Raw genomic sequence first — 27,958 nt, forward strand, 5'->3', positions numbered from 1 at the left:
AGAGGTAACTAATTCACTAGCTTCATCTTTCCTATCCTGTTAATTACATCATTTAAAATGTTTTAAATTGTTTAAAAAACTTTATTTTGCCGCTAGTGGAGTTGTTCTAGTGAATCGGTGTGGACTTGAAAGGCCGACATGGCCTGTTTCCGCTCCATAAATGGTTATATGGTTAAATCCAAAAATCGTCAAGGAATGTGAAGAAAGGCACTGAATTACTAACACTTTCAATTCTGAAAATTGCAATTGTTCTTCCACAGGTTAAATGATGTTATTGCATTGCTCTGAGTGACCATGTAAATTTCAGTGGGTCAGCATGCACTTGACTTTCGTCATTCATTCCTCTGGCAGTCTGCGCCAGCTTCCTCAAAGCCCTGCTTTCATCATGCCCTGAGAGCAGCTGTTGATATCATAGCAACTCATATTAACGGCACTAGTGAGCTGCTTCTATACATATGACCAAACCTCTTAGCTCAGTGAGTGAAAGCAGATGAAGCCCAGTGCTGAATTCAGCACAGGCCTTGTGCCAGCATGAAAGGGTGACATTACCAATTGCTCTACATTTATTTGCAAAGATCAGAGGTAGAGAGCCTTACCACCATAACTGGGAATCTGTTTAATCATGAAATATAGAGCATCATCTGATGTATGTTCCAAAACTCCTGTTGCCTTGGGTGTTAATCAGCAAACTGATTTTTCCTACTATGTTGTCTATCTTTAGAATAAAAGAAAAGATATAAAGGATAACACAAGAGATGTTAAGAGAAGTCATCCATCTGGAGAAGGCCTGACATAACAATCATCAAGTAATTTCAGTTTATTTATGTTTCTCTGAAAGATAGCTGGCCACAACTACAACTGTTCCTCAACATGGATAATTTAAAACTTCTCTGACTAAGCTCAGAGTAAAAGCACATCATTGTGGTTTTGTCTGTTCTCAGAAGCAGTCATTAAAAAAGATTTCAAAAAACAATAAAGGCAATATGGGACGCCAGTTAACAGATCTCAAATTTCTGCCCACTCACTGATGAAAGAAGACTTCTACTGAGGGTTCCACCTTAAAGAGGTTTGAATAACTTAACTCGAGTTCAACACAAGATCAAAGTACTCATTGGGTGTAAACGAGCCTGCAGATGCTATAAAACTGGAGCAACACACAAAGTGCTGGAAGAACTGTGGGTCAGGCCACAAACATGGAACCCAATAGACAGTCTACCTTTTTAGCCTAAAACCCTTCATTAGGAATAGCAAGAACCGGGTGGGGGTGGGGGGTGGTGGAGGAGGAGCATAGACTGGCAGATGGTAGTTGAATACAGGTGGGAGAGGGAAAAAAAAGATGAGGTGATCAGGGGAAAGGGCAGAGGGCCAAGACAGATGTTCTCTGATAGGAGAAAGGAAGGAAGGTGTTTGTGATGAGCAGGGGAAAGAGAAGGAAGGGAAAGGAGTCAGGGGGATTGGGAAAAGCAAGTGGGGGGGGAGAGGGAGAAGAGAAAAAAGAATGGGGAGGAGGTTACTAGGGTTATGAGGTTATGGTCTTTTCACACTGAAGAATAGAAGGCTAAAGTGGGACCTCAGAGATTTATAAAATCATGAGGTCAAATACAAAATTTGATGTAATATTACATTTTCTACTTTTTTTTGAATATTTAATTTTCAAAGACTCATGCAAATCCAAACAATACAAAATATTTTCTTACCCCCCCCCCCCACCCCACTTCCTCAACTTATACAAACACACATTTACATAAGAAAAACAGACTAGACGGGATCCACGACCTTCCTCAAAGTTCAAGAACCCCGGGTGTTAAATAAACCATAAAGGGTAAAGGATAAACTAATGGTTCTCAACCTTTTTTCTTTCCAATCACATGACAGTTATGCCTATGCCATAGGTGCTCTGTGATTTTTAAGGAATTGCTTAAGGTGGTATGTGGGTGGAAAGAAAAAAGTATGAAATCCACTGTTTTAATTGTACCTAAATGACTCATTATGTGCACGATTTCATAACTACAAAGGAAATGGGCCAATGACAGTTTTTTTCAAGCAAAATATTTCAGTAACAATCAGGTCTTGACCAGTGATTCTCAACCTTCCCTTCCCACTCACATACCACTTTAGGCAATCCCTTACTAATCATAGAGCACCAATAGTATAGGGATCACTTAAAGTGGAACGTGAGTGGAAAAAGGTTGAGAACCACTGGGATAAACAATAAAAATAAAAATAAAAAATAAAACACACGTTATCTGTGCCATAACCCCAATTCATTTTCTTCTTTATTTACCTGGCAGGATGGGTTGTTTCTTATCTCATTACTCAAGATAGGGGTTGGGGGATGGATATAGATATCATATGAGAGCGAGTGGGACGCATGGGAGAAGGAGAAAAAAACACTGGGAAAAGATAAACACTTTGGAAAATTAAAATAGAAGAAATAATATAAAGATGGTTGGGGTGAGGGAGCACATTTGGTGGGGGGGGGGGGGAGAGGGGAAAGATCCAGTGGGTTTCTTTAAAAAGTGGATTCTCGAGGTGCTGGGAGGGAACAAAATTGGCAATTTGGAAATTAAGAGATCCCACCAGTCTCCAGCCCCTCGCCCAGGTTTGGGTCCAGGTCAAAAGTCCACTTGATCCTTGTCAAGCTCCTTCACTACCAGGACAGGGAGTGAATTTTACAGGCAGTGGTGAGAGAGCGAAAGAGAGAAAAGGTCCTGTAGTGTGGAAGGGGGATAGGGTGTTCTTTCTCCCTGATATTAGTGTGACACTTGTTAGTTGCAGGAAAGAATTTGATCCAGTCAAAAAGGTTTTGAAAGAGGATAAAGTATGCCCTCCATCATCCTGCACCTTGAAAATAAAGTCCAGGAGGGGATAAGAAATTTTTCAAAAATGCCAAAGAGGCAATGGATTATGTGAAAATCCTCATGGAAACTCTGATTGGGAATGATTAGAATAGAAGGGCCCGTTTCTAGGGCTGTGAAGCCCTAGATCAACAGCTGATGTGATAATAATTTAATTTTTTTTGGGTAGGTACATGGATAGGAAAGATTTGAGGAAAATGAGACAAGGTTAGATGGGCAACTGGGTCAGCATGGACAAGTTGGGCCAAGGGATCTGTGACTATAATTTGGCAGTAGTGACCTGCTTTCAGAACCCCCTCAGCTCAACTTGATTTAAAATACTGACAAGTACAATACAGAACAGTAACAGGCCATTTTGACCCATGTGTCCTTGCTGCCCAATTTACACCCAATTAATCTACACCCCCAGTGCGTTTCAAACAGCGGGAGAAAACCAGAGCCCCCGGGGAAAACCCACGCAGACATGTGGAGAACGTACAAACTCCTCACAGACAGAGCAGGATTCGAACCCCGGTCCCGACCGTTGGCCCAGTAAAGGTGTTGAGCTAACCACTGCGCTATCCATGCCACCTGAATAAAAACCACCTTTGACCAAAGGAGATAAAATCATTGGTAAAATATTAGGTATTAATGTTAATATTAATAACAAAGTTATTAATATTTCAGACCAAATGCTTGATAAATGACAGAGAAAGAAAAATCCCAGATTCATGCAAGCGATTAAGGGATTTTTTATATGGGGGAAGGAAATGAGGGTACTAATCCCCTACTTAATGCGTTGAGACAATTGGATAATTCACTGGGAATTCGGAGTCTTTTGCTTCTATTATCTCTTTGCCAAGTAACACTTAATACATGAAGAACCAAAGGAGAATCCACAAATATTAGGCAGGATCTCCAAAGCCCCACAAATATTAGGTGGGATCTCCAAAGCCATTAGTGTTGAATAAACATGAAGGTGTGAGTTCATACATTAAGAACAGACATTTCGCAACATCCAGAATGGAAATGACGCTCGTGGAAATCCCCAACACAGCAACGTGGCTTTCAGAGAAGGAGAAAAATGATTAGACAAAAATAAAAAAAACAGCAATTAAATATAGTTTCATTTTTTTTTATTCCCAATTATGAATTACTTGAAAATACAATTCTGGTAGATATTTATATTAATTAAGTGTGAAACATGAAAATCTGCAGACACTGTGATAATAGGCTTCCCTTTCTTCCCTCCACCCCCTGCCTTTTTATTTAGGCGCCTGCCTGCTTTTCACACAAATTTTGAAGGGTTCAGGCCTGAAACACTAGTTATATACAGTGCCTTCCATAATGTTTGGGACAAAGACACGGTTTTCCTTTAGTTTTCCCGTGCTCCACAGTTTTAAATTTATAATCAAACAATTCACGTAATTAAAGTGCATATTCTAGATTTTATTCAAGGTAATTATTATACATTTTTGTTTGACCGTGGAGAAATTACAGCACTTTTTATAATAGCTCCCTTATTTCAGGTACCATGATGTTTGGGACATTTGGCTTCATGGCTGTTTGTGAGTACTCAAGTATGTTTAATTGCTCATTGGAGCAGGTATAAGAGAGCTACGTTTGCTTCAAAGCTTTTGACCTCTGTAGTGGCATTTTTCAATATGAAGACCAAAGTTGTGCTAACGAACACCAAAGAAGCCATTATGAGGCAGAAACACAAGAATAAAACAGTAAGAGACATTGCCCAAACCTTAGGATTACCAAAAGGTGGCATGTGGGTGGAAAGAAAAAGTTTGAAAACCACTGTTTTAATCATATCTAATTGATTAATTTCATGGATGGTTTCATCTTTCTTTTCTTTGGCTTGGCTTCGCGGACGAAGATTTATGGAGGGGGTAAAAAGTCCACGTCAGCTGCAGGCTCGTTTGTGGCTGACAAGTCCGATGCGGGACAGGCAGACACGGTTGCAGCGGTTGCAGGGGAAAATTGGTTGGTTGGGGTTGGGTGTTGGGTTTTTCCTCCTTTGCCTTTTGTCAGTGAGGTGGGCTCTGCGGTCTTCTTCAAAGGAGGTTGCTGCCCGCCAAACTGTGAGGCGCCAAGATGCACGGTTTGAGGCGTTATCAGCCCACTGGCGGTGGTCAATGTGGCAGGCACCAAGAGATTTCTTTAGGCAGTCCTTGTACCTTTTCTTTGGTGCACCTCTGTCACGGTGGCCAGTGGAGAGCTCGCCATATAACACGATCTTGGGAAGGCGATGGTCCTCCATTCTGGAGACGTGACCCATCCAGCGCAGCTGGATCTTCAGCAGCGTGGACTCGATGCTGTCGACCTCTGCCATCTCGAGTACTTCGACGTTAGGGATGAAAGCGCTCCAATGGATGTTGAGGATGGAGCGGAGACAACGCTGGTAGAAGCGTTCTAGGAGCCGTAGGTGGTGCCGGTAGAGGACCCATGATTCGGAGCCGAACAGGAGTGTGGGTATGACAACGGCTCTGTATACGCTTATCTTTGTGAGGTTTTTCAGTTGGTTGTTTTTCCAGACTCTTTTGTGTCGTCTTCCAAAGGCGCTATTTGCCTTGGCGAGTCTGTTGTCTATCTCATTGTCGATCCTTGCATCTGATGAAATGGTGCAGCCGAGATAGGTAAACTGGTTGACCGTTTTGAGTTTTGTGTGCCCGATGGAGATGTGGGGGGGCTGATGGTTTCATAACTCCAAAGGAAATGTGCCAACGACAATTTTTCTCAAGCAAAATATTTCAGAAACAATTTGGTCTAGAGCAATGATTCTCAACCTTCCCTTCCCACTCACATACCACCTTAAGTAATCCTTACTAATCACAGAGAACCAATGGCATAGGGATTTCTTAAAGTGGTATGTGAGTGGAAAGAAAAAGGTTGAGAACCACTGTTCTACATGGTCAAACCAAAACATATACATATAATCTCAAATAAAAGCTGGAATGTGGACTTTATTTATATGTGAATTGCTTGATTACAAATTTAAAACCGTGGAGCACAGGGGCAAATATAGGAAAAATGTGAGTTTGTTCCAAACATTATAGAGGGCACTGCATATTTGCCTCCTATGGACAACGCATGATCTGCTTTGTTCCTACAGCATTTGTGTTTTTACTATATTAATTTAGTATTGGGCAAACCTAAAACTGACATGTAGGAGTTGTTTATCAACCAACTAATTAGACTTCAGGATCAACAGGCATAACGATGAAGGAAGGATAAAGATGGTAAAGTAAAAGAATCTTGGATGATGAGAGGTCATGGTTATATTCAAGACAAAAAAATTAGGCACATGTAAGGTTCAGGAAGCCATGATCAGATAAGGCCCTAGAAGCCATGATCGGATAAGATCTACAGCAGGGCATTAGCAAGACAAAAGAAAAATGAGGGAGATGATTGGTCTCAAGCCCAAAATGTCCGTTATGTATCTCTGCCTTTTCTACTGTTACGAGCCCAGAGGACCCCAAAACCCAGCAGAAATAGATATTCACCAAGACAAATGGTTACTTAAACAAAAGTTGCTTTTAATTATCTTTAAACATGAAAACAGAATCACACTCTAACTTATCATTATTGACTTAACTAATCTAACTCCCTTCTAATTCTAAGTGCACATAATGTGTGAGTAAGTTCAGAAAAGTTCTTTGGCTCACAGTCCAATCTCACTTCTCATTTCTCCAAGTTCACTGGTTGCAGACAATTCTTATATTGTGCACAGAATTTAACATTTAGAAAGTTCACCAGGCTTTGGTGCTTGAAAGTTAAATGGTCACCGGTCAGGAAGGTTCTTGTCGGTTTTCAGAGAGTGATTTGTTGTCCGCTGGACACCCACAACCTTTAAATCAGCCACTTCAGTGTCTTGACGAAGAAAATTGCCACCTCAGGGTTTTCCAGATGATAACCTCTTTCTTACAGGACACCACACAGTTCCTTTTTGTTTCTCCTATTTCAAATGAAACATTAGGCAGCCAGTCCTCTCCTCTGGCATGAACCATAAGGGCTTTGACCAGGCTGAACTAAGCACTCACAACCTTTCTTCCAACTGGGATTTTCCACAAGCTTGCCAGCTTGTCCTGTTCCGGTCCCAGCTGCTGCTGCTGACTGTAAAACTGCAGAATTGATCTCTGTCTCTCTCTCTCTTGCACAAAGAGAAAACCTGTTTTACTCTCTCTGCTTGCAAATCCACATGACCCTCCTAGAACAGCAAGTTCCACTCCAGACAATCTGTGGCTCCAACAAGTTCTTTCATCTGTTGCCTTTTTGTAAACAACAATCCATTAGTGAAGTCTCATGGGCAGTCTCCAAAGCTTTAGCAAAGGTTCTGGCGCCGACATGTCTAGCATGAGCAGAGCTCCAGTATTTTAAATAAGATCTGTTTTAAAATGTTTGTATGTGACCTACACTAACAAACCTGCCCCAATTTATCTGCCCAAAACATTTCTATATACTGTCACACTACATAAAGGACATTGTTTGACCTGCTGAGTTTCTCCAGCATTTTGTGTTTCTACTTCAACCATTTTCTGATTTACTAGTAAATGGGATAGCATATTTAAGTATATGGGTAAATAATAAATTAGAGAATGTATACAAATTGAATTATGCAGCCTTACTATTTGAATAAATGGAGGTTAGTGCCAATTACGCTATTGGGTAGGGTTAATTGTGTTAAAATTAACATATTTCCTAGGGTACAACATTTATTTCAAACATTTCCAATAATGATACCACACAATTTTTTTCAAAAATTAAATATATTAGAAATTTTCTTTGGAAGGAAGGGTAAGATGTCAAGAGTCTCTTTAGATCAGTGGTTCTCAACCTTTTCTTTCCATTTACATACCACTTTAAGTAATCTTTATGCCATCAGTGCTCTGTAATTAGTAAGGGATTACTTAAGGTGGTATGTTAGTGGGAAGGGTCAGTTGAGAACCACTGCTCTAGACCCAATTGTAACTAAAATATTTTGCTTGAGAAAAATTGTCATTGGCCCATTTCCTTTGGAGTTATGAAACCGTACACACAACGAGTCAATTAGGCACGATTAAAACTGTGGTTTTCAACCATTTTCTTTCCACCCACATACCACCTTAAGCAATCCCTTACTAATTACAGAACACCTATGGCATAGAGAATACTTAGTATGTGAGTGGAAAGAAAAAGGTTGAGAACCACTGGATTAGAGCATATGATGTATTGGGACAGATTGCACAATTTGGGTTGCTTTCTCTGGAGTGTAGGAGGCTGAAGGGAGATTTGATAGAAGCTTATAAAATTATGAGAAGGGTTGATAGGATGGATAAAACTTTTCCCCAAAGCAAAAACAATATCCTTTGGAGGACATGTAAGTAAAAATTGATTATGATCTGATCATACATGTACAATCCAACAAAATCGTCTCTCCAGACCATGGTGCTCACACAAAAACATTCAATACACAGTACATAATGATCACAAATAATTAAAATAAAGGTATATAAATAATTGGGATAATTTTCACAGTAACAGAATGCTGCTTATCAATTTCACAGACTGCAGGAAGAAGCTATTCCCCACCCCAGCAGTCTTGATTTTGATGTTCCTGTACCCCCTTCTTGATGGTAACGAGTTAAAGATACTATCCACTGGATGGAAAGGGTCTTCTATAATTTTTTGAGTCTAACACTCCCAGTAAATTTCATCACTAGAGGAAAGGGAGAACCCAGTAATCTCAGCAGTTTTAATGATCCTTTGCATAGACTTCCGATCTGATGCTTTGCAGCTACCATATCACACAATGATGCAGCCAAACAAGACACTGTCAATTATACTCCTGTAAAAGGTTGTAAAGATGGAAGCCTCAGCCTCCTTAGGAAATCTTGGTGCTGCTGCAACTTCCTGACTAATGAGGATATGTTGTGAGTCCAGGCTAAACTGTCCTTTATATGCACGCCAAGGAACTCTGTGCTCTCCACACAAAATCGTTGATGTGTAGTGAGAAATATTGACCAGTAGTACTTGCATTAACAGTGTTTTGAAAGGCTGGTGATGAAGTATATCAGCTCCTGCCTGAGCAGTGACATGGATATATTCTAGCTCGCCTATTGTAATAACAGGTCTATGGCAGATGTCATCTCACTGGCCCTATACAAAGCCCTAGAACACCTGGACAGCAAAGATGCATATATCCGGATGCTGCTTATTGCTATAGTTCAGGATTCAACACCATCATCCCCGCAAAACTGATCTGCAAACTCCAAGACCTGGGAGTTAACACCCCACTGTGTAATTGAATCATGGATTTCCTCACCTCCAGGCCACAATCAGTGAAGACTGGTAAGAACTTCTCCTTCACAATCTCCATCATACTGGAGCACCACAGGGCTGCATTCTTCACCCCCTGCTCTACTCATTTTTTTTACCTACATCTACGTGCTTCGGTACGACACAACACCATCTACAAATTTGCTGATGAATTGTACAGGTACACGATCCTTTATCCAGACATCTAAAATCTGGAAAGCTCCAAAATCCGGCAAGTAGGGTCCGGCAGTTGGGGGAGGCAGCCGAGGGACCAGCGGTTGGGGGAGGCGGCTGAGGGACCGGCGGTTGGGGGAGATGGCCAGGTGACTGGAAGGGGATGGGGGTGGATACGGCAGCACAATTCGGGTGGGCTTTCCAAAATCCATTAAAATCTGAAATTTGGAACACAATGTCCCCCAAGGGTTCTAGATAAAGGATTGTGTACCTGTATAAAGGAAGGGGATGAGTCCACATACAAAATGGAGATTGAAAACTTGGCTGAATGGTGCACCAACAACAACCTTGCACTCAATGTCACCAAAACTAAGGAGCTGATAGTTGACTTCAGGAAAAGAAAACCAGAGGTTTACAATCCAGTGATCATTGGGGGATGAGCAGTGGAGAGGGTGAGCAAATTTATGTTCTTGGGAGTCACTATCTTGGATGATCTTTCCCTGACCTAACACACCAGTGGCATCGTGAAGAAAGCACGACAGCGCTTGTACTTCCTCAGGAGTTTTCAGAGGTTTGGTATGACATCAGAACCCTGGCAAATGTCTACAAAGGTGTAGTAGAAAGTGTGCTGTCCAGTTGCATCACAGTCTGGTATGGAAACACCAATACCCCTGAGCATAAAGCCCTGCAAAAGATAGTGGACGCAACCCAGGACATCACAAGTAAAACTTTGCTCACTATTAAGCATATCTTCAGGGAGCAGCAGCAATCATCAAAGACCCTCTCCACCCAGCACACTCTCTATTCTCGTTGCTGACATCAAGAGAGGTATAGGGTGCCACAAGACTCGCACTACCAGGTTCAGGAACAGCTTCTGCCCCTCCACCATCAGACTCCTCAAGACAAACTCAATTAGAGACTCATTTAAGGACTCTTACTTTACACTTAATTGATTTTCTTTTCGTTCTCTCTGTATTGTCCAGTTTGCTTACACATTTTTACACTACCAATTAGTGGTAATTCAGCCGAGTCCGCAGGAAAAAAATAATCTCAGGATTGTATGTATGAACTCTGACAATAAACCTTCTTTGTCTTGTCCATGTTGAAACTTTGGTTGTTGTACTCACATCATATTACAAGCCTTTCAAATTCCTCTTTCTAATACCAATCATCATTGTTGCTGATGAGGCCAGCTACTGTCGTATCATCTGCAAACATGATGATTCTATTACAAAGGAATCTGTTAGTGCAGTAGGAACCAGCAGTGTGAAGAAAAGCATGCTGAGCGCACAGCCCCAAGGTGAACGAGTGCTCGGCGTGACGGAGCTTGAGGTTTTGTTGCCAAACCAGGACAAACTCAGAATCAGAATTTATTGTCATGAACGTGAGTCAGGAAATTCATTGTTTTGTGGCAGCATTACTGGTAGAAAAATTGCAAAAAATTATTTTAAAAAAAATTAGTGAAAAATAAAGATGTCCATTCATAAATCTGATGGCGGAGGGAAAGATACTGATTTTACACTATTGGGTATTTGTTTTCAAGCTCCTGTACCTCCTTCATGATGGTAGCTGTGAGAAGAGGGTCTGGTCTGAGAGATGGGAAGTTGACATACAGGAATTTGAAATTCTTCACCCTTTCCACTGCTGACCTCTCGACGAGCCCAGGTTTGTGTTTTCCTGGTTTCTGTTTCCTGAAGTCCACAATCAATACCTTAGCTTTGCTAACTAAGATTGCAAGGTTGGTATGCGACATCACTCAATTAGCTGATCTATCTCACTCCTGTACGCTTCCTCATTGCAGTCTGGGTTTCTGTCGATGGCTGTGGGGTCATCAACAAATTTGTAGATGGCATTCCAATGGTGCCTAGCCACACAGCTATGAGTGTAGTGCGAGAAGAGCTTGGGCTAAGCACAAATCCTTGAGGTTGATTGTCAGTGAGGAGGAGACGTTGTTACCCATTCTCATGATTTCTGATTAGGAAGTCCCAGATCGATGTGGAGAGAGGGATGTTGGTTCCCAGTGAGGATAGTTTATTCACCAGCCTCTGAGATATGATGGTATCAAACGGCATACTTAAGTCAATGAACAACAGCTTGGCATTTGTAGATGGGTCAGAATGGAGTGTAGGGTTAAGGGTAGTGCATCATCTCTGGACCAATTTGGACGGCAGGCAAACTGGAATGGGTCCAATAGCGCTGGAAGGTGTGCTTTGATGCATTCCATCACCAGCCACTCAAAGCCCTTCATGATTATAGACATCTGTGTCAGTGGGTGGTACTCTTTCAGTCTAGTTACTATCACTTTCTTGGGCATCAGGATGATGGTGGCTGCTTGAAACCTGTAGTGGATAATTGTCTGTCAGGTTGGAGGCCGGTGACCAGTGGTGTGCCTCAAGGATCTGTATTGGGCCCATTGTTGTTCGTTATATACATTAATGATCTAGATGATGGGGTGGTGAATTGGATTAGTAAATATGCAGACGATACTAAGATAGGTGGAATAGTGGATAATGAAGAAGGTTTTCAAGGATTGCAGAGGGATTTGGGTTGCTTAGAAAAGTGGGCTGAAAAATGGCAGATGGAATTTAATGCTGATAAGTGTGAGGTGCTTCATTTTGGTAAGAAGAATCAGAATAGGACATACGTGGTAAATGGGAGAGCATTGAGGAATACAGAAGAGCAGAAAGATTTAGGAGTAACGGTACATCATTCCCTGAAGGTAGAAACTCACGTGAATAGGGTGGTGAAGAAGGCTTTTAGTATGCTGGCCTTTATCAATCATGGCATGGAATATAGGAGTTGGGAGGTGATGTTGAGATTGTATAAGACGTTGGTGCGGCCTAATTTGGAGTTCTGTGTGCAGTTCTGGTCGCCTAATTATAGGAAGGATATAAACAGAGTGGAGAGAGTGCAGAGAAGGTTTACCAGAATGTTACCTGGGTTTAAGCATCTAGAGTATAGGGAGAGATTGAACAGATTAGGTCTTTATTCTTTGGAGCGTAGAAGGTTGAGAGGGGATTTGATAGAAGTATTTAAGATTATGAAAGGGATAGACAGAGTGGATGTGGATAGACTATTTCCGTTAAGAGGAGGAAAGATTAAAACAAGAGGACATGAGTTAAGAATTAAGGGGCAGAGGTTTAGAGGTAACATGAGGGGGAACTTCTTTACTCAGAGAGTGGTAGCCGAGTGGAATGATCTTCCGGGAGAAATAGTGGCGGCGGAGTCAATTGTATTATTTAAGAAAAGGTTGGACAGGTATATGGATGAGAAGAAGATGGAGGGTTATGGGCATTGTGCAGGGAGGTGGGACTAGAAAGGGGTGTTTGGTTCGGTGCGGACTAGAAGGGTCTAATGGCCTGTTTCCGTGCTGTAATTGTTATATATGTTATGTTATAGTGGACTGCTGCAGTGAGATGTTGTAGATGGCCATTATGACCTCTGTCAGCTGGCTCGCACAAACCTTCAGAAACCATTCATGTATGTTATCTGGACCTACTGCTTTGTCTGGGTTCATCCTGGATAGGATCTTCCTCACCTCAGCCACGGCTATGCAGAATGCTTGTTTGTCAGGTGGAAGATGAGGCTTTCTTTCTTGTCAACTTGTTTTGTTCTCATAAACCATGTATAGAAGGCATTCCATTTGACATGAAAGAAGGCATCATTGTTGCTGATCCGCAAGGTTGACTTATAGTCAGTTATGGTTTGAGCAGACTGTGCCTCATGTCTACTCATAATTTGCCTTCATGATTGCACGGGAGAATTCAGCTGTTGCTGATCTTAATGCCATCTTGTCGCCTGACTTGAGAGCAGCGTCTTTATGCACAAACCTCCGTGTCTAGTCATGGCTTTTGATTTGCTCTGGCTGTGTATCGTTTGATCACTGTGACATCCTCAATATACTTGCCTATGTAATAGTCACTGTGTTTATACGTATATTCATCAATGCTAATGTGGTTGTTGTAGGTGGCCATTGTAAGGCTGGGGAAGGACATTTAACAGAAATGTGTGAGGCAAATATTTTATACAGGAGTAGTGATGGAAGCAGATACAACTGTAGCATTTGAGAGGCTTTTAGATGGACACATGGCGGCTTGCAATTGCAGAGACTGGGCCGGCATATCGCACGGCAGCAGACGCGGACAGAGATCGCTAAAGCGACTCCCAGGACAATGAACCGGCGGGGGTAGAAGCTGGGGCAGCATCAGACCAACAGCCCTAAAATGGCATTGGTCAAGCTGCCCAGCTAACTCAGCAGAAACAGGCTGGGGAAGAAGGGCATTCACGTGCATGGATGTTCCCGCCGCTATTGTTATTCATATGGATGACTCAGTCAATCAGCAAAAACAGCGGGAACTTGAACAGTTTAGAAGCAGCCTTTCCAGCCCTAATAAATGAGTGAGCTTAACCTGCCACACTCTGTGTGTGTGTGTGTGTGTGTGTGTGTGTGTGTGTGTGTGTGTGTGTGTGTGTGTGTGTTACTTTGTAGCAGTCAGCTACAATTGGTGACTCCGACGGTTTAGAAAGAATCTAACCTTCATGATGGAGAACGAAGCAGCAGTCAGCGAAGTTGACCTTGTGAGAGATGAGTAAAACTGATATAAAAATATGAAGATGAGGACATCTTCATATGGACAGTATGAAGCTAGGACAGAAGGAGGTGTTGAGTAGAACAGAAGAATATGGCCAGATGAGAACAAAGAACTAATTAGAAATATCTGGGGTATGAATTGATTTCTGATCAAAACAACAGGATATTCCGACCTTGAGGATTAAGATGGGAGCTCTACACCCCAGATAACTGCAGAGCAGGAAATTACGTGATAAATCTTATGCAAGAAATCTAGCAAAGAAAGCCAACTTTTGTTCTGTATGATAATGAAATCTAGCAAAGGAAGCCAACTTTTGTTCTGTATAAGGTTGAGCTATATAAACTGTAGAGACTGGACAGTAGAGGTCAGTCTTGGGGAATAGCTCACTGTGCAGGTGACCTATGAACTAACGACTGAACCAGAGCTCTGTTTTTTTTTAAATTTTTTTATTTTTCACACCATAAACCACATTGACCATGATACATACATTTTCCTTTTCAAATATATAGTGTCATTTTCTCCCCCCCTCCTTCCTCCCATCCCACCCTCCCTACCTCCCCCCCATCCATTTAAAGTACAAAATCTAAGATACATTAAACCAGTCAAACAATGGTGTAATTCAATAAAAATAAACAAGAAATTCCACTGAGTCAATTCTTTTCATTTCCTTCTCCTTTCGTTAATTTAGGTAGTGAATGTCCCCGGTAGACTTTCTCTATTGTGTTTCATGTAAGGCTCCCATATTTGTTCAAATATTTCAATATTATTTCTTAAACTATATGTTATTTTTTCTAATGGAATACATTTATTCATTTCTATATACCATTGTTGTATTTTCAAATTATCTTCCAATTTCCAGGTTGACATAATACATTTTTTTGCTACGGCTAGAGCTATCTTAACAAATCTTTTTTGTGCACCATCCAAATCAATTCCAAATTCTTTGTTTTTTATGTTACTTAGGAGGAAGATCTCTGGATTTTTTGGTATATTGTTTTCTGTTATTTTATTTAATATCTGGTTTAGATCTTCCCAAAATTTTTCTACATTCTCACATGTCCAGATTGCATGAATTGTTGTTCCCATTTCTTTTTTACAACGAAAACATCTGTCAGATACTGTTGGGTCCCATTTATTTAACTTTTGAAGTGTAATGTATAGCCCGTGTATCCAGTTATATTGTATCATACGTAACCTCGTATTTATTGTATTTCTCATCGTTCCAGATAACTTCTCCCATGTTTCCTTTCCTATCTTTATATCTAAATCCTGCTCCCATTTTTGTTTACTTTTACCATTTGTTTCCTCATTCTCCTTTTCTTGCAGTTTAATATACATATTTGTTATAAATCTTTTGATTATCATTGTATCTGTAATCACATATTCAAAGTTACTTCCCTCTGGTAAGCTCAGACTGCTTCCTAATTTGTCCTTCAAGTAGGATCTCAATTGGTAATATGCCAGCACTGTATCTTGAGTTATATTGTATTTATCTTTCATTTGTTCAAAGGATAATAATCTATTTCCTGAAAAACAATTTTCTATTCTTTTGATCCCTTTTTTCTCCCATTCTCTAAAGGAAAGGTTATCTATTGTAAAAGGGAGTAACTTATTTTGCGTCAATATTAGTTTTGGTAATTGGTAATTTGTTTTATTCCTTTCTACATGAATCTTCTTCCAAATATTGAGTAGATGATGTAATACTGGAGAACTCCTACGTTGTACCAATTTTTCATCCCATTTATATAATATGTGTTCAGGTATCTTTTCCCCTATTTTATCTAGTTCTAATCTAGTCCAATCTGGCTTTTCCCTTATTTGGTAAAAATCTGATAGGTATCTTAATTGTGCGGCTCTATAATAATTTTTAAAGTTTGGCAGTTGTAAGCCTCCTTGTTTATACCATTCTGTTAATTTATCTGTTTTGTCTTCATTATGTTCTTCTCCACCTTATATGTTTGTAGTGTTTCATATTTTATTTTTTTATCTGCCAATTCTCTTCTTTTAGTTGTATTTTCCTTCATTGCTAATTCTTTTTCGATATTTACTATTTCCCTTTCCAACTGCTCTGTTTCCTGATTATAGTCCTTCTTCATCTTGGTTACATAACTTATTATTTGTCCTCTAATGAATGCTTTCATTGCATCCCATAGTATAAACTTATCTTTCACTGATTCCGTAATTATTTCAAAATACATTTTAATTTGTCTTTCAATGAATTCTCTAAAATCCTGCCTTTTAAGTAGCATGGAGTTTAATCTCCATCTATACATTCTTGGAGGGATGTCCTCCAACTCTATTGTCAATATCAAGGGTGAATGGTCCGATAATATTCTAGCTTTATATTCTGTTTTTCTTACTCTATCTTGCATACGAGCTGATAACAAAAATAGGTCTATTCTTGAGTATGTTTTATGTCTACCCGAATAATATGAATATTCCTTTTCCTTTGGGTGTTGTTTCCTCCATATATCCAAAAGTTGCATTTCTTCCATCGATTTAATTATAAATTTGGTTACTTTGTTCTTTCTGTTAATTTTTTTCCCAGTTTTGTCCATATTTGAATCCAAATTAAGGTTGAAATCCCCTCCTATTAATATGTTCCCTTGCGTATCTGCTATCTTCAAAAAAATATCTTGCATAAACTTTTGATCTTCTTCATTAGGTGAATATACATTGAGTAGATTCCAAAACTCTGAATATATCTGACATATTATCATTACATATCTCCCTGCTGGATCTATTATTTCCTCTTCTATTTTAATTGGCACATTTTTACTAATTAATATAGCTACTCCTCTTGCTTTTGAATTATACAACGCTGCTGTTACATGTCCTACCCAATCTCTCTTTAATTTCTTGTGCTCCAATTCAATTAAATGTGTTTCTTGCACAAATGCTATATCAATTTTTTGTTTTTTCAGTAAATTTAGCAGTTTCTTCCTTTTGATTTGGTTTTGTATTCCGTTAATATTTAAAGTCATGTAGTTCAGTGTAGCCATTTCATACTTTGTTTATCTTCCTTTTCCGTTTCTCCATCATCACCTTTCCTTCTTATCCATTTCTGCTTTCTTGTTTTGAACACTTTATAAGACAACATTTCTAAAACATCAAACATTTTCCTTATTCTCCTATTTAAAACTTCTTTAACCCCATTCTCCCCTCCCCCTCCTGAGTTGCCCTTTATCCCTTGTCGGGCAACCACATCTCCCCTCTCCATTTGGATTTGCGAATTCACTCGCAAACGTCAACTGATTTTGCAGTGACCTCCCCACCCAGCCCCCCCCCGAAAAGATTTCAATTTTCATATGTAACAAAGGTCACTCTTTTAATTCCCTCCTTATTCCCTCTATTCCCTTTCCCTCCCTTATAATACGGATACATTCATGTATACACACACATACATACACATCTATATATATATATATATATATATATATACACACACACATATACCCCTATACACACATACATATAGTTCGTGGTCATTTTTACTCTCATTACATGTCTTCATCTCTCTGCTTGTTTTGTAGTTGTTCTGCAAATTTTCTTGCTTCCTCTGGATCCGAGAATAGTCTGTTTTGTTGCCCTGGAATAACTATTTTAAGTACCGCTGGGTACTTTAACATAAATTTATATCCTTTTTTCCATAAGATCGTTTTTGCTGTATTGAACTCCTTCCTCTTCTTCAGGAGTTCAAAACTTATGTCTGGATAGAAAAACATTTTTTGACCTTTATATTCCAGTGGCTTTTTGTCTTCTCTTATTTTCTTCATTGCTTTCTCCAATATATTTTCTCTTGTTGTATATCTTAAGAATTTTACTAAAATGGATCTTGGTTTTTGCTGCGGTTGTGGTTTCGGGGCTAAAGTTCTATGTGTCCTCTCTATTTCCATTTCTTCCAGTAATTCTGGTCTTCCTAGGACCCTGGGGATCCAATCTTTTATAAATTCTCTCATTTTCTTGCCTTCTTCATCTTCCTTAAGGCCCACTATCTTTATATTATTTCTTCTATTATAGTTTTCTATTATATCTATCTTCTGAGCTAACAGCTCAAGTGCCTCTTTAACTTTTTTATTAGATTCTTCTAATTTCTCTTTTAAGTCCTCTACTTCCATTTCTACAATTATTTCTCGTTCTTCCATATTTACCACTCTTTTTCCTATCTCTGACATGACCATTTCTATTTTATTCATTTTTTCTTCTGCATTCTTAATTCTTCTTTTTATCTCATTAAATTCTTGTAATTGCCATTCTTTCACTGATTCCATATATTCTTTAAAAAAAGATATATCCATTGTCTTGCCTTTCTCTTCTTCTTCCATTTCTTTCTGTTCTTCTTCTTCCTCTGGGTTGACCATTTGTTGTTTCCTTGTTTTCTTTTTACCCTCTTCTTTCTTGTTGTCGTTATTTTCTGTGTTCTGCACCTGCTGCTGTGTTGCAGGTGTCTCTCTCAGCTGTGGAGTTAGACTCCGCAGCTGTTCCCCCCTCCCGTCAGTGCGTTTTTTTTCATGCGCATGCGCGGTTGCGCACTTTTACTCGGCTCTGTGAGCCATTTTTGTAGTCCCGAGCCCGGGACTTCCACTGACCTGAGGGAGTGGGCTTCTCTCTCCGCGGCGGGCCTCCTCGGACAGGTAAGGCCTTCACCTTCTTCTTCCGACGTTCTTTCTTCTTCTCTTCTTCCCGTTGTTTTCGACTTTTCTCTCTTCGCTGCCATTTTCTTCTCACCTTTATTTTTACTTTGTTGTAAATTTTAATCTTGTACCAACCAGAGCTCTGTTAAGCTTTATTCTTATGGAGTGTAATAAACTGATTCTCCTATCACTTCATTTAATGAACACGCTGGACTCAGACGACACATAGACTAAATTAAGGGTAGGGTAAAGCCAGAGTTCGACAGATGGAACCAGATTATGAATAGGGGGGGGGGGGGTCACGGTTCACCGTGGGGCTGCACGGAGTACCATTGGTAAATTTAAGCATAGGACCCCACAGTGACAAGATGGTATTTTTAGTAGATTCTGGGGCAGCCCTGTCTAGTACTTTACAACCACCCGAGGGTGTTAAGATAGAGGGGACCGTGATGATTTCGGGAGTAGGAGGAAGAGATTTTACGGTCCCAGTATTAAGGGATGTAAGAATACAAATGGAAGAAAAGATAATAACAGAAGATATTTTACTAATTCCCCAAGCTGGAGTTTGTTTATTAGGACGAGATTTACAGGACCAATTGGCTATCGGCACCAGACCACAGGAATCGGGTATCGGGGTTCAATTGTATGTATTAAGCGAGGAAGATCGAGAACTAATAAATCCTGGAGCATGGGCAGAAAGAGGCAATAGAGGAGTGTTAGATATTCCTCCCCTGCAAGTTACTCTAAAACATCCTGAGCAAGTAATTAGACGAAAGCAGTATCCAATTCCGATGGCTGGCCGAAAGGGGCTGCAGCCAGTAATTGACCAGTTGGTGAAAGATGGTATACTCGAACCTTGTATGTCACCTTTTAATACCCCAATTTTACCTGTCCAAAAACCAGACGGTACCTATTGATTAGTGGAGGACTTGAGGGAGCTGAACAAAATTATTCTCACCCGTCACCCGGTTGTACCTAATCCCTATACAATAATGGGTAAAATCGATCCCCGTAGTAAATGGTTTAGTGTGATTGACCTCAAAGATGCTTTCTGGACCTGTCCGTTAGCAACAGAGAGCAGAGACATGTTTGCCTTTGAATGTGAAAATCCTTTTACTGGATGCAAGAATCAATACCGATGGACGGTCCTTCCCCAGGGCTTTACAGAATCACCAAATTTATTCGGCCAGGTCTTAGAACAAATATTAGATGAGGCTCCTCGGAGAGAGAATTGTCAGTTGATACAATATGTTGATGATTTGTTAATTACGGAAAAGATGTACGAATTAGTTAAACAGTATACTGTTGAACTTTTGAATTTTCTGGAGAATAAGGGTCTCAGGGTGAGCGAATCCAAATTACAATTTGTTCAATCAGAAGTTAAATACTTAGGTCATCTGGTAAGTCAGTGAACTAGGAAAATAAGTCCAGAGAGGATACGTGGTATTCTACAGATCCCACCTCCCAAGAATGCCCAAGAACTTAGGAAATTCCTTGGTTTAGTGGGATACTGTAGAATCTGGATTGAAAATTATTCTAGCCTGGTCAGATTTCTCTATGATAAACTCACGATTCTAGGGGGCGATGCTGTTGTCTGAACAGAGGAAGAGATTAAAGATTTTAACTTGGTGAAACAGTGCCTTATTAGTGCCCCAGTGTTGGCTTTACCCAACCTAAATAAGCCATTTGACCTATATACCAATGCGAAAGGAAGTGTAGCCACCGGAGTACTAACACAAGAGAGGGCAAGCTGTAGCCAGCCAGTTGCTTTTCTGTCAAAAGTTTTAGACTCTGTTTGTCGTGGTTGGCCAGAGTGTGTGCAAGCCTTCGCAGCCACTGCTATTTTAGTTGAGGAAGGACGAAAGATTACGTTTGGTGCCCCAATGATAGTTCACACCCCTCACACAGTCTGCAATACTCTCTTACAACGTGCTGGAAGGTGGCTCACAGACTCTAGAATTTTAAAATATGAAGCGATCCTAATGGATAGCGATGATTTGACCCTGATTACGAATAAAGAACACAATCCAGCAGCTTTCTTGGTTTCTCCAAATTCTGACAATACCATAAATGAGTTAGAGCATGTACGTTTAGAGGTAATAGATTTACAGACCAAAATTAGAAAGGATTTAAGCAATGAGCCTTTACAGGAGGGTGAAAGGTGGTTTATTGATGGATCTTCTCGTTGCATTGATGGTGTTCGCTATAACGGGTATAGTGTAGTGGATGGGAAAGAAGGAGTGGTGATTGAAGCCGGTCACCTTCCCGTTCATTGGTCAGCACAATCTTGTGAATTGTATGCCCTCTGTAGAGCTCTCCAGGGTCTAGAGAACAAGGTGGGCACGATCTACACAGACTCAAAGTACGCTTTTGGTGTAGTGCACACCTTTGGGAAGATCTGGAAAGAGCGGGGAATGATAACTGGAAAAGGACAAAAGTTGATCCATGAAAACTTAATTGTCCAATCTCTAGATGGTCTTACATTACCTGAGGAAATAGCTGTAGTTCATGTACGAAGCCATCAAAGTGGTGACAGTCCTGAAGCACAGGGGAACAGACAGGCAGATGCAGCTGCCAAACAGGCTGCGCTCACGGAGAAAATAGACATGCAGCTGTTACTGCCCACCCCCGGAGTATCCTATTCATTCTATTAAACCTGGTGATTGGGTATATGTAAAAGCATGGCAAGATCACCAACTAAAACCTGTCTGGGATGGCCCCTATTGTGTACTTTTGATTACAGACACTGCCGTGCGAACGAAAGAAAAGGAATAGAGCCACATTCAACGAATTAAACGAACTGCTGAACCACAGACTAACGACATTGATAATCTACCCTCCACCTGGCGCGCAGTCCTTCATCCTTCTGATCTGAAAGTTACACTACGCCGGGAAAAAGTGCTGTAATGTTGTTTTTACCATTTACTGTATTGTTTACTTGTTGGTTCCCAATTTTTGGGACATCACTAAATTACTCACAATGTATTAAGTCCACCTGGAATAGGGGCAGCAGAGGTGACAATTATTTACCTTTAGAATGTAGACAGGGCATAGATATAAAGTATAGTCATAGTGGGGTATGGGTTAATATAGGATCCCAACATGGACCAGGGGAACAGAACGGCTCTAGAGGAGTAGATTTGATTTGCATTTTGGCCTCTACAGGCATTAAAAAGAGGAGTTTTAAAGGGATAGCACAAAGAAGATGGTGGGACAATGACAGACAGAATGCTAGTCAGGATTGTACATGTAGCAGAGATAGAGTGAATACATATGCTAATGTTCACAGACAGGCTGCAACTCACAGGTTCAGTGATACTTATGCTAATGTTCGCAGACAAGCTGCAATTCACAGGTTAAGTGACAAGGAACACCCCTCCTCAACTTGGTCTCCTGTAAATCATCCTTTGGGTCACACAGACATTCGGAATGTTAAGAACCACCACTGTAAGGGGAGTTCCAGTTGTAAACGACGTAAGCTGCTCCAGAACACCACAGCTGCTTGGCATTTAAATCGTTTAATCAGACTCCAGGCAGCCTTGGAGATCATCACCGAACAGACAGTGATGGCCCTGAATTTATGGGCTGAAGAAAGACGACAGATACGAGCCACAGTTCAACAAAACCGCCTGGCTCTCGATTACTCGTTGGCTGCTGAAGGCAGTGTTTGTGAAAGACTGGTTAAGGACAATGCTCACAACGGTCAGGCGGTTAAAGACACTTCTTCAGAAGTTTGAAAATCTTCCCATGCCCAGGTTCAGACTTGGCAACCTTGGTCCGGTGTGGGATGGACTAGACTTTTTATTGGTAACTGGAGTCTGATACCCACAGCCCTTATAGCAGCTGGACTCGCTATTCTGGCCATTATGGTGCTCCCCTGCCTAAAGACTTGTGTGCAGTATTTAATTCATCGAACCCCTCGTCAGATCACTATAACCCAAAGGATGTATGTTTCCCTAATTCTGTCTGATGATGCTGAAACTGCAGTTCGTTTACTGACCAGCTGGGAAAAAGACCAAGTTTGCAAGTAATACATTCCAGTTGAGAAGTCACGAAGCGTAGCTAAAAGAAAAGTGAGGATTGTGAGAGATGAGTAACACTGATTTAAAAGAAAAGTGAGGATTGTGAGAGATGAGTAAAACTGATATAAAAATATGAAGATGAGGAAACTAGTATAGATATATGTTTAATGAATAAAGCCAGTATGAATAGGATAAGAATAGATACTAGAATGTAGGAAGTAAAGTTAGTCTGAATAAGACAAGGGTCTTCTAGCCTTAGACAGAATTAGCAAGTTCTGCATGTAAGTTAGTCAGCCCTGAGAGTCAGGAAGGTGTGAATAAGGACAATGACATGATGGGACACCGACAGGATACCCCCTGATCCTCCAAGTTCACAGAAACAGCACGTAGGCAGACAGGATTGCCTAATGCCAAACTCATCCAGGAGGCAGAAGAATGTAAGGGGAGGGTATTTCTATACTGAAATAAACTGTATAAAAGTTGGGTGAGCCCCAGTGTATGTGTGTATGCCCAGGGTAAGGGGAAGCACCCAACTTTGCATTGTTGTATAATAAATGTTCTTTGTTCTCAATTTTTGTCTCGAGCAATTTCTGTGAAGGTACTTCTGTTTCTAACAACCTGAGCTTCTGAACAGTTCAACCCGGCGTGTGGTTCGACCAGGCTGAGGCTCAGTTCCAGATCCGGGGCATCACAGCAGAGACCACCCGGTACTACCATGTGGTCAGCGCCCTGGATCCGCAGACTGCAGACAGAGTGGCCAACTTTATCCACAGGCCACCATCGGAAGGCACTTACACTGCCTTCAAAGAGATATTAACCGAGACGTTCAAACTCTCGCGGCAAGAGCGAAGAGCACATTTGCTCCAACTGGATGGGCTTCGAGACAGATCCCCATCACCACTCATCAAGAAGATGCTGGCCCTCCTGGGAGATGAGCAGCCCGGCATCATGGGCAAGCAGGCGTTCCTGGAACAGATGCCTGAAGACATCCAAAAGCACCTGGCGGATGCGGATTTCACCGACCCCCAGAAAGTCGCAGCAAGGGCAGACATTCTGTGGGAACTGAAACAGAAGTGTTCGGCTACCATGGAGCTCGTAAAGAAGTCCTGCAATCAGACCAGAGCAGTCCCAAGCAAGGAACAGCAGACGAGAGGCAGGAGTGAGTCCATCAGAGATGGGGCACTAAGGCCCCGCTGATGTGAGTTCCAGGGAAACGACAAGGCCAGGTGTCTCTGATGGCCACGATGGCTGGCCACCAAGAGAGCCCCCTGTATGTTTGGGACCGCCTGTCCAGCAGACGCTTCTGCTGGATACAGGAGCAGATGTCAGCATGATATCCTCAACAGGGTTGGACACTAGACGCAGGCTAGTGGGACCCACATTGAGGGCTGCCAACAACAGCAGTACACAGACCTATGGCACTTGTAGGGCCGAGCTGCAGTTCAGGGGCAGTCACTTCTTGTGGGAGTTCACGCTGGCCACAGTGGAACAACCATTCCTCGGAGCAAATTTCCTGCGAGCCCACAGCCTCCTAATGGACCTTAAGGGTAAGCGACTTGTCCACACCGAGACCTACCAGACCATCACACTGAGGGGCGCTAGGTTTCCGACAATGCACCTGGACTCCGTCCACAGCTTGGAGGATGAGTTCTCCAAGGTGCTAGCAGGATTCCTGGCAATCCTTTCCCCTCAGTTCACAGTGGAGATGCCTCGACATGGCATCAGACATCACATCCTGACCCACCTCTCCACGCAAAACAACTTCCCCTGGAGAAGCTCTGACTGGCCAAGGAGGAGTTCCGCAAGTTTGAGGAGTTGCGTGTTGTCGACAGTCAGACAGCCCATGGGCCTCGCCCTGCACATGGTGCCTAAAGCAACTGGGGGCTGGACACCATATGGCGACTATCGCCGGAACAATGGAGCCACCATCGAGCTGGACATTGGTGGTAAACCAAAGGTCTTCACTACAGATAAAATGTCTCCACTTTCAAGCCTGCCCACACAGACCTAGCAGAACCCATGGAGATACCAACACCTCGATGCAGAGGTAGATCACTAAGACTTTAGGGACTATACCTATGAAAAACAGTGAGATGCTGTACCCTAACCCTATAAACTGTAGCACCAGTTCCGGGGGGGGGGGTCATGTGGCAGCCTGCAATTGTAGAGATCGGGCCGGAACATCGCGCGGCAGCAGACGCAGACAGAGATCGCTAAAGCGACTCGGAGGACAATGAACCAGCAGGGGTAAAAGCTAGGGCAGCATCAGACCAACAGCCCTAAAATGGCATTGGTCAAGCTGCCCAGCTAACTCAGCAGAAACAGGCTGGGGAAGAAGGGCATTCATATACATGGATGTTCCCGCCCACTATTGTTATTCATATGGTGACTCAGCCAATCAGCAAAAGCGGTATAAAAGCAGCTTTTGCAGCCTTAATAAATGAGTGAGCTTAACCTACCACACTGTGTGTGTGTGTGTGGTGTGTGTGTGTGTTTCTTTGTAGCAGTCAGCTATAGACACATGAATATGAAGAGAATATATTATGTATATCTGTCAGGAGAATTTTAGTTTGATTTGAACATCATGATTGGCACAGACATGTGTGTCAAAGGGTCTGTTCCTGCATTATACTGTTCTATGGTAGGTATTTGGATATTAAAGGAATCAAGCAATGTGGAGTGAGAGCAAGAAAGTGGCCCTGGGGTAAAAGATCAGCTGTGATCTTGTTGGATGGTACTGCAGATGCAAGGGTGTAAATGGCATATTATTATTTCTTTTTTTAATGTCCTTTTACATTGTAGTAACTAATACAGTGAAACCTCATTAGAACACGATTCGTTAATCCGCGGAATCGCTTGGGGTCTGTGGACCCCAAACATTGATTTTAGGATGCCAGGCTAACAGCCACAAACTCAAAAATGGACTCTTATGACGGGCGGGGTGGGGGGGGAGAAGAAGGCCGGCAGCGTGTCAGGCAGGCAAGGCGGTGGGGGGGGGGAAGACCGGCAGCGCGAGTTGGATGGGCGACTGGCAACGCAAGTCAGGTGGGCGAGGGAGACCAGCAGCGTGATTCAGACGGGCGAGGGGGGAGGAGAAGACCGGCAATGTGAGTCGGGCAGGGGAGGAGGGAGACCGGAAGAGGGTGGGGGTGGATACGGTAGCACAATTCGGGTGGGTTTAAATTCTGTTTTCCTGCTTCCTGAATCATGACATATATGCATCTGTTCCGCAGCTCGGTTGTAACGTGGAATGAAATCTTGGACCGCAACTACCGTGTTCTAATGAGGTTTTATTGTATTTGCAAACTTCACAATAGCACATTCAATAAAAAGAATAAGAATCATTACCATTTTGTTGGTTTAAACCTGGAAAATTGTTTTGCTCAGATTATTTTACGCTTTTATAAGATCACATGAAAATAATTTTCATATATACTTGATGACCTTTATATATTCACTTCCACTTTCATTATGGAAGTGGAGTTGAACAGATTATGTATTGGGTATTTCATGAATACACAAAGGCACCTTTCTTATTCAAGATTAAATATTATTTTGCATTCAAAACATGCTATCATAACTTTACATATTAATGCTATAGTTAGAGCAAATTAAAACTATTGGACTAGAAGCATTTTATAAAAGAGTACAACAATTACTTATTAATTATAACATTTTTATATCATTTTTGTTAATTGCTGCTAATATCATTCCCACATATCCTCTTGCTATAAACTGCTAAACAGTATAAGCAAACAATTTTTCTCCATAGATGTAACAAGACTAAAGAGCAATAAGAAACAAAATATACCTAGAGTAACACATGTCCCCTTAAACCCAGATTTTGAATAAATTTCCAGTGCCAATATAAAGAATGGGGTTCATCCAAATGTACATTTTGAACCATAGAACAATCACAGCAGAGAAAGTTTGGCCCCTCTCGTCTGCTGAACCACTCATTCTTGTTAGTCCCACTGACCTGCACTTCAGTCCATAGCCCACCATACTGCTCCCATCCATATACCTGTCCAAATTTCCCTTAAATGTTAAAAATTTGATCTAATTCCTTTTCCACTTTGAAATTTTGTTGGGTGGGAATGCAGACAACTCTGCTTTGTTACATTTCTGCCTTCAAACAGAGCTACCACCTTCAAGCCATGGTAGCATGCTGCTTGGGATGAAAGGTTTCAGAAAATTCTTTGATATTTTGTACTTGGTATAATGCTTAGCCTTTATTACCAAGAATACAACATATTAAAAATCATAATGGGTGGTAAAGACAATGAAATTGTTTTTCAAAGTTGATTTATAATGCTTTGTTTTACATTAAATGATAACTTTACAAAAATACTTACAATAATCTGTTCTTCAGCTACTTTTTTTTCGGGACCATTTTCACAAGGGGTTAAACAAACTACCAGGCGATCAGGGAATATGTTAAGACCTGAAAATGAAGATTCATTTGTTCATTTACTGCTGTGATGAATGTTCCGCACCAAAATTTGTCAGTCTTAATGATTGAAATGGTCATGATATAGTTTAAGAAAGAAACTAAAATAAAATTCTACTTTCTTGTACAAGTGAAAGAATGAACTTTGATAAATTATTCAGATTAGCTAGAATAAAGTATTTGGCTGTAGCAATAATCTCTCACATATATTAACAAAGATTTATGTTGCTAATAGTGTGGTTATTAATGTGCAAAGATCACAACTGGATTTATTTATAACTATTTACACAACTCTGCTTCTCTCATGCACTACTATTTGACCTATGACTGTGACCTGTGCAGCAGTTATTTAAAGTCTTTAAAACTCTGTTATTATACCTTGACTGACCAAAATAGTTTTTTGATTCTGAAGCCAGCCTTATCAATATCAGAAGCAAGGAAAATAGAAATGTATTTGTAAAGAAACATAATCTTGACATCAAGAATAGGTGCAGAGGAAAAGAGATTAAAAAAAAACTTTGGAGAAGTCGGACATTGGTAAGAGTATGGAACAGGCCCTTCAGTCCACTCAATCATGCCAACCAAGTTGGCATTCGGAGAAGTTCCATTTGATTGCATTTGGTCCATGCCCATCTTTTTTCAATGTTGAAATTGTGCCTGTTTCTACTATTTCCTCTGGCAGCTCGTTCCCAACATAGACCACCCTCAGAATGAAAATGTTTCCCCTCAGGTCCTTCTTAAATCTCTCCTTTCTCACCTCTACCCTCAAAAAACTAGAATGTCGCCGGGAGTTCCAATGAGTCGGTGGCCGGGGCCAGTGTTCAGGTTGGCGGCCATGTCATTGGGAGCTCCGGTGAGTCGGTAGCTGGAGCCAGTGTTCAGGTTGGCGGCCATGTCGTTGGGAGCTCCGGTGAGTCGGTAGCTGGAGCCAGTGTTTGGGTCGGGA

At 41.2% G+C, this 27,958-nt stretch overlaps 1 protein-coding gene across 9 annotated transcripts in view; it reads right to left on the bottom strand.

Annotated features, from left to right (window-relative positions):
• The window catches only part of slx4ip (SLX4 interacting protein), a 179,824-nt gene that overhangs the window by 36,333 nt on the left and 115,533 nt on the right, over window positions 1-27,958 (bottom strand). For all 9 annotated transcript variants that reach the window (XM_069931867.1, XM_069931865.1, XM_069931864.1 and 6 more), the window contains one exon: window positions 26,918-27,006. In XM_069931867.1, the coding sequence (XP_069787968.1) occupies window positions 26,918-27,006 (89 nt within the window). The remainder of the gene's footprint in view (window positions 1-26,917; window positions 27,007-27,958) is intronic.

This window comes from Narcine bancroftii, chromosome 4 (assembly GCF_036971445.1).
Source record: "Narcine bancroftii isolate sNarBan1 chromosome 4, sNarBan1.hap1, whole genome shotgun sequence".
NCBI classification, from domain to species: Eukaryota; Metazoa; Chordata; class Chondrichthyes; order Torpediniformes; family Narcinidae; genus Narcine; species Narcine bancroftii.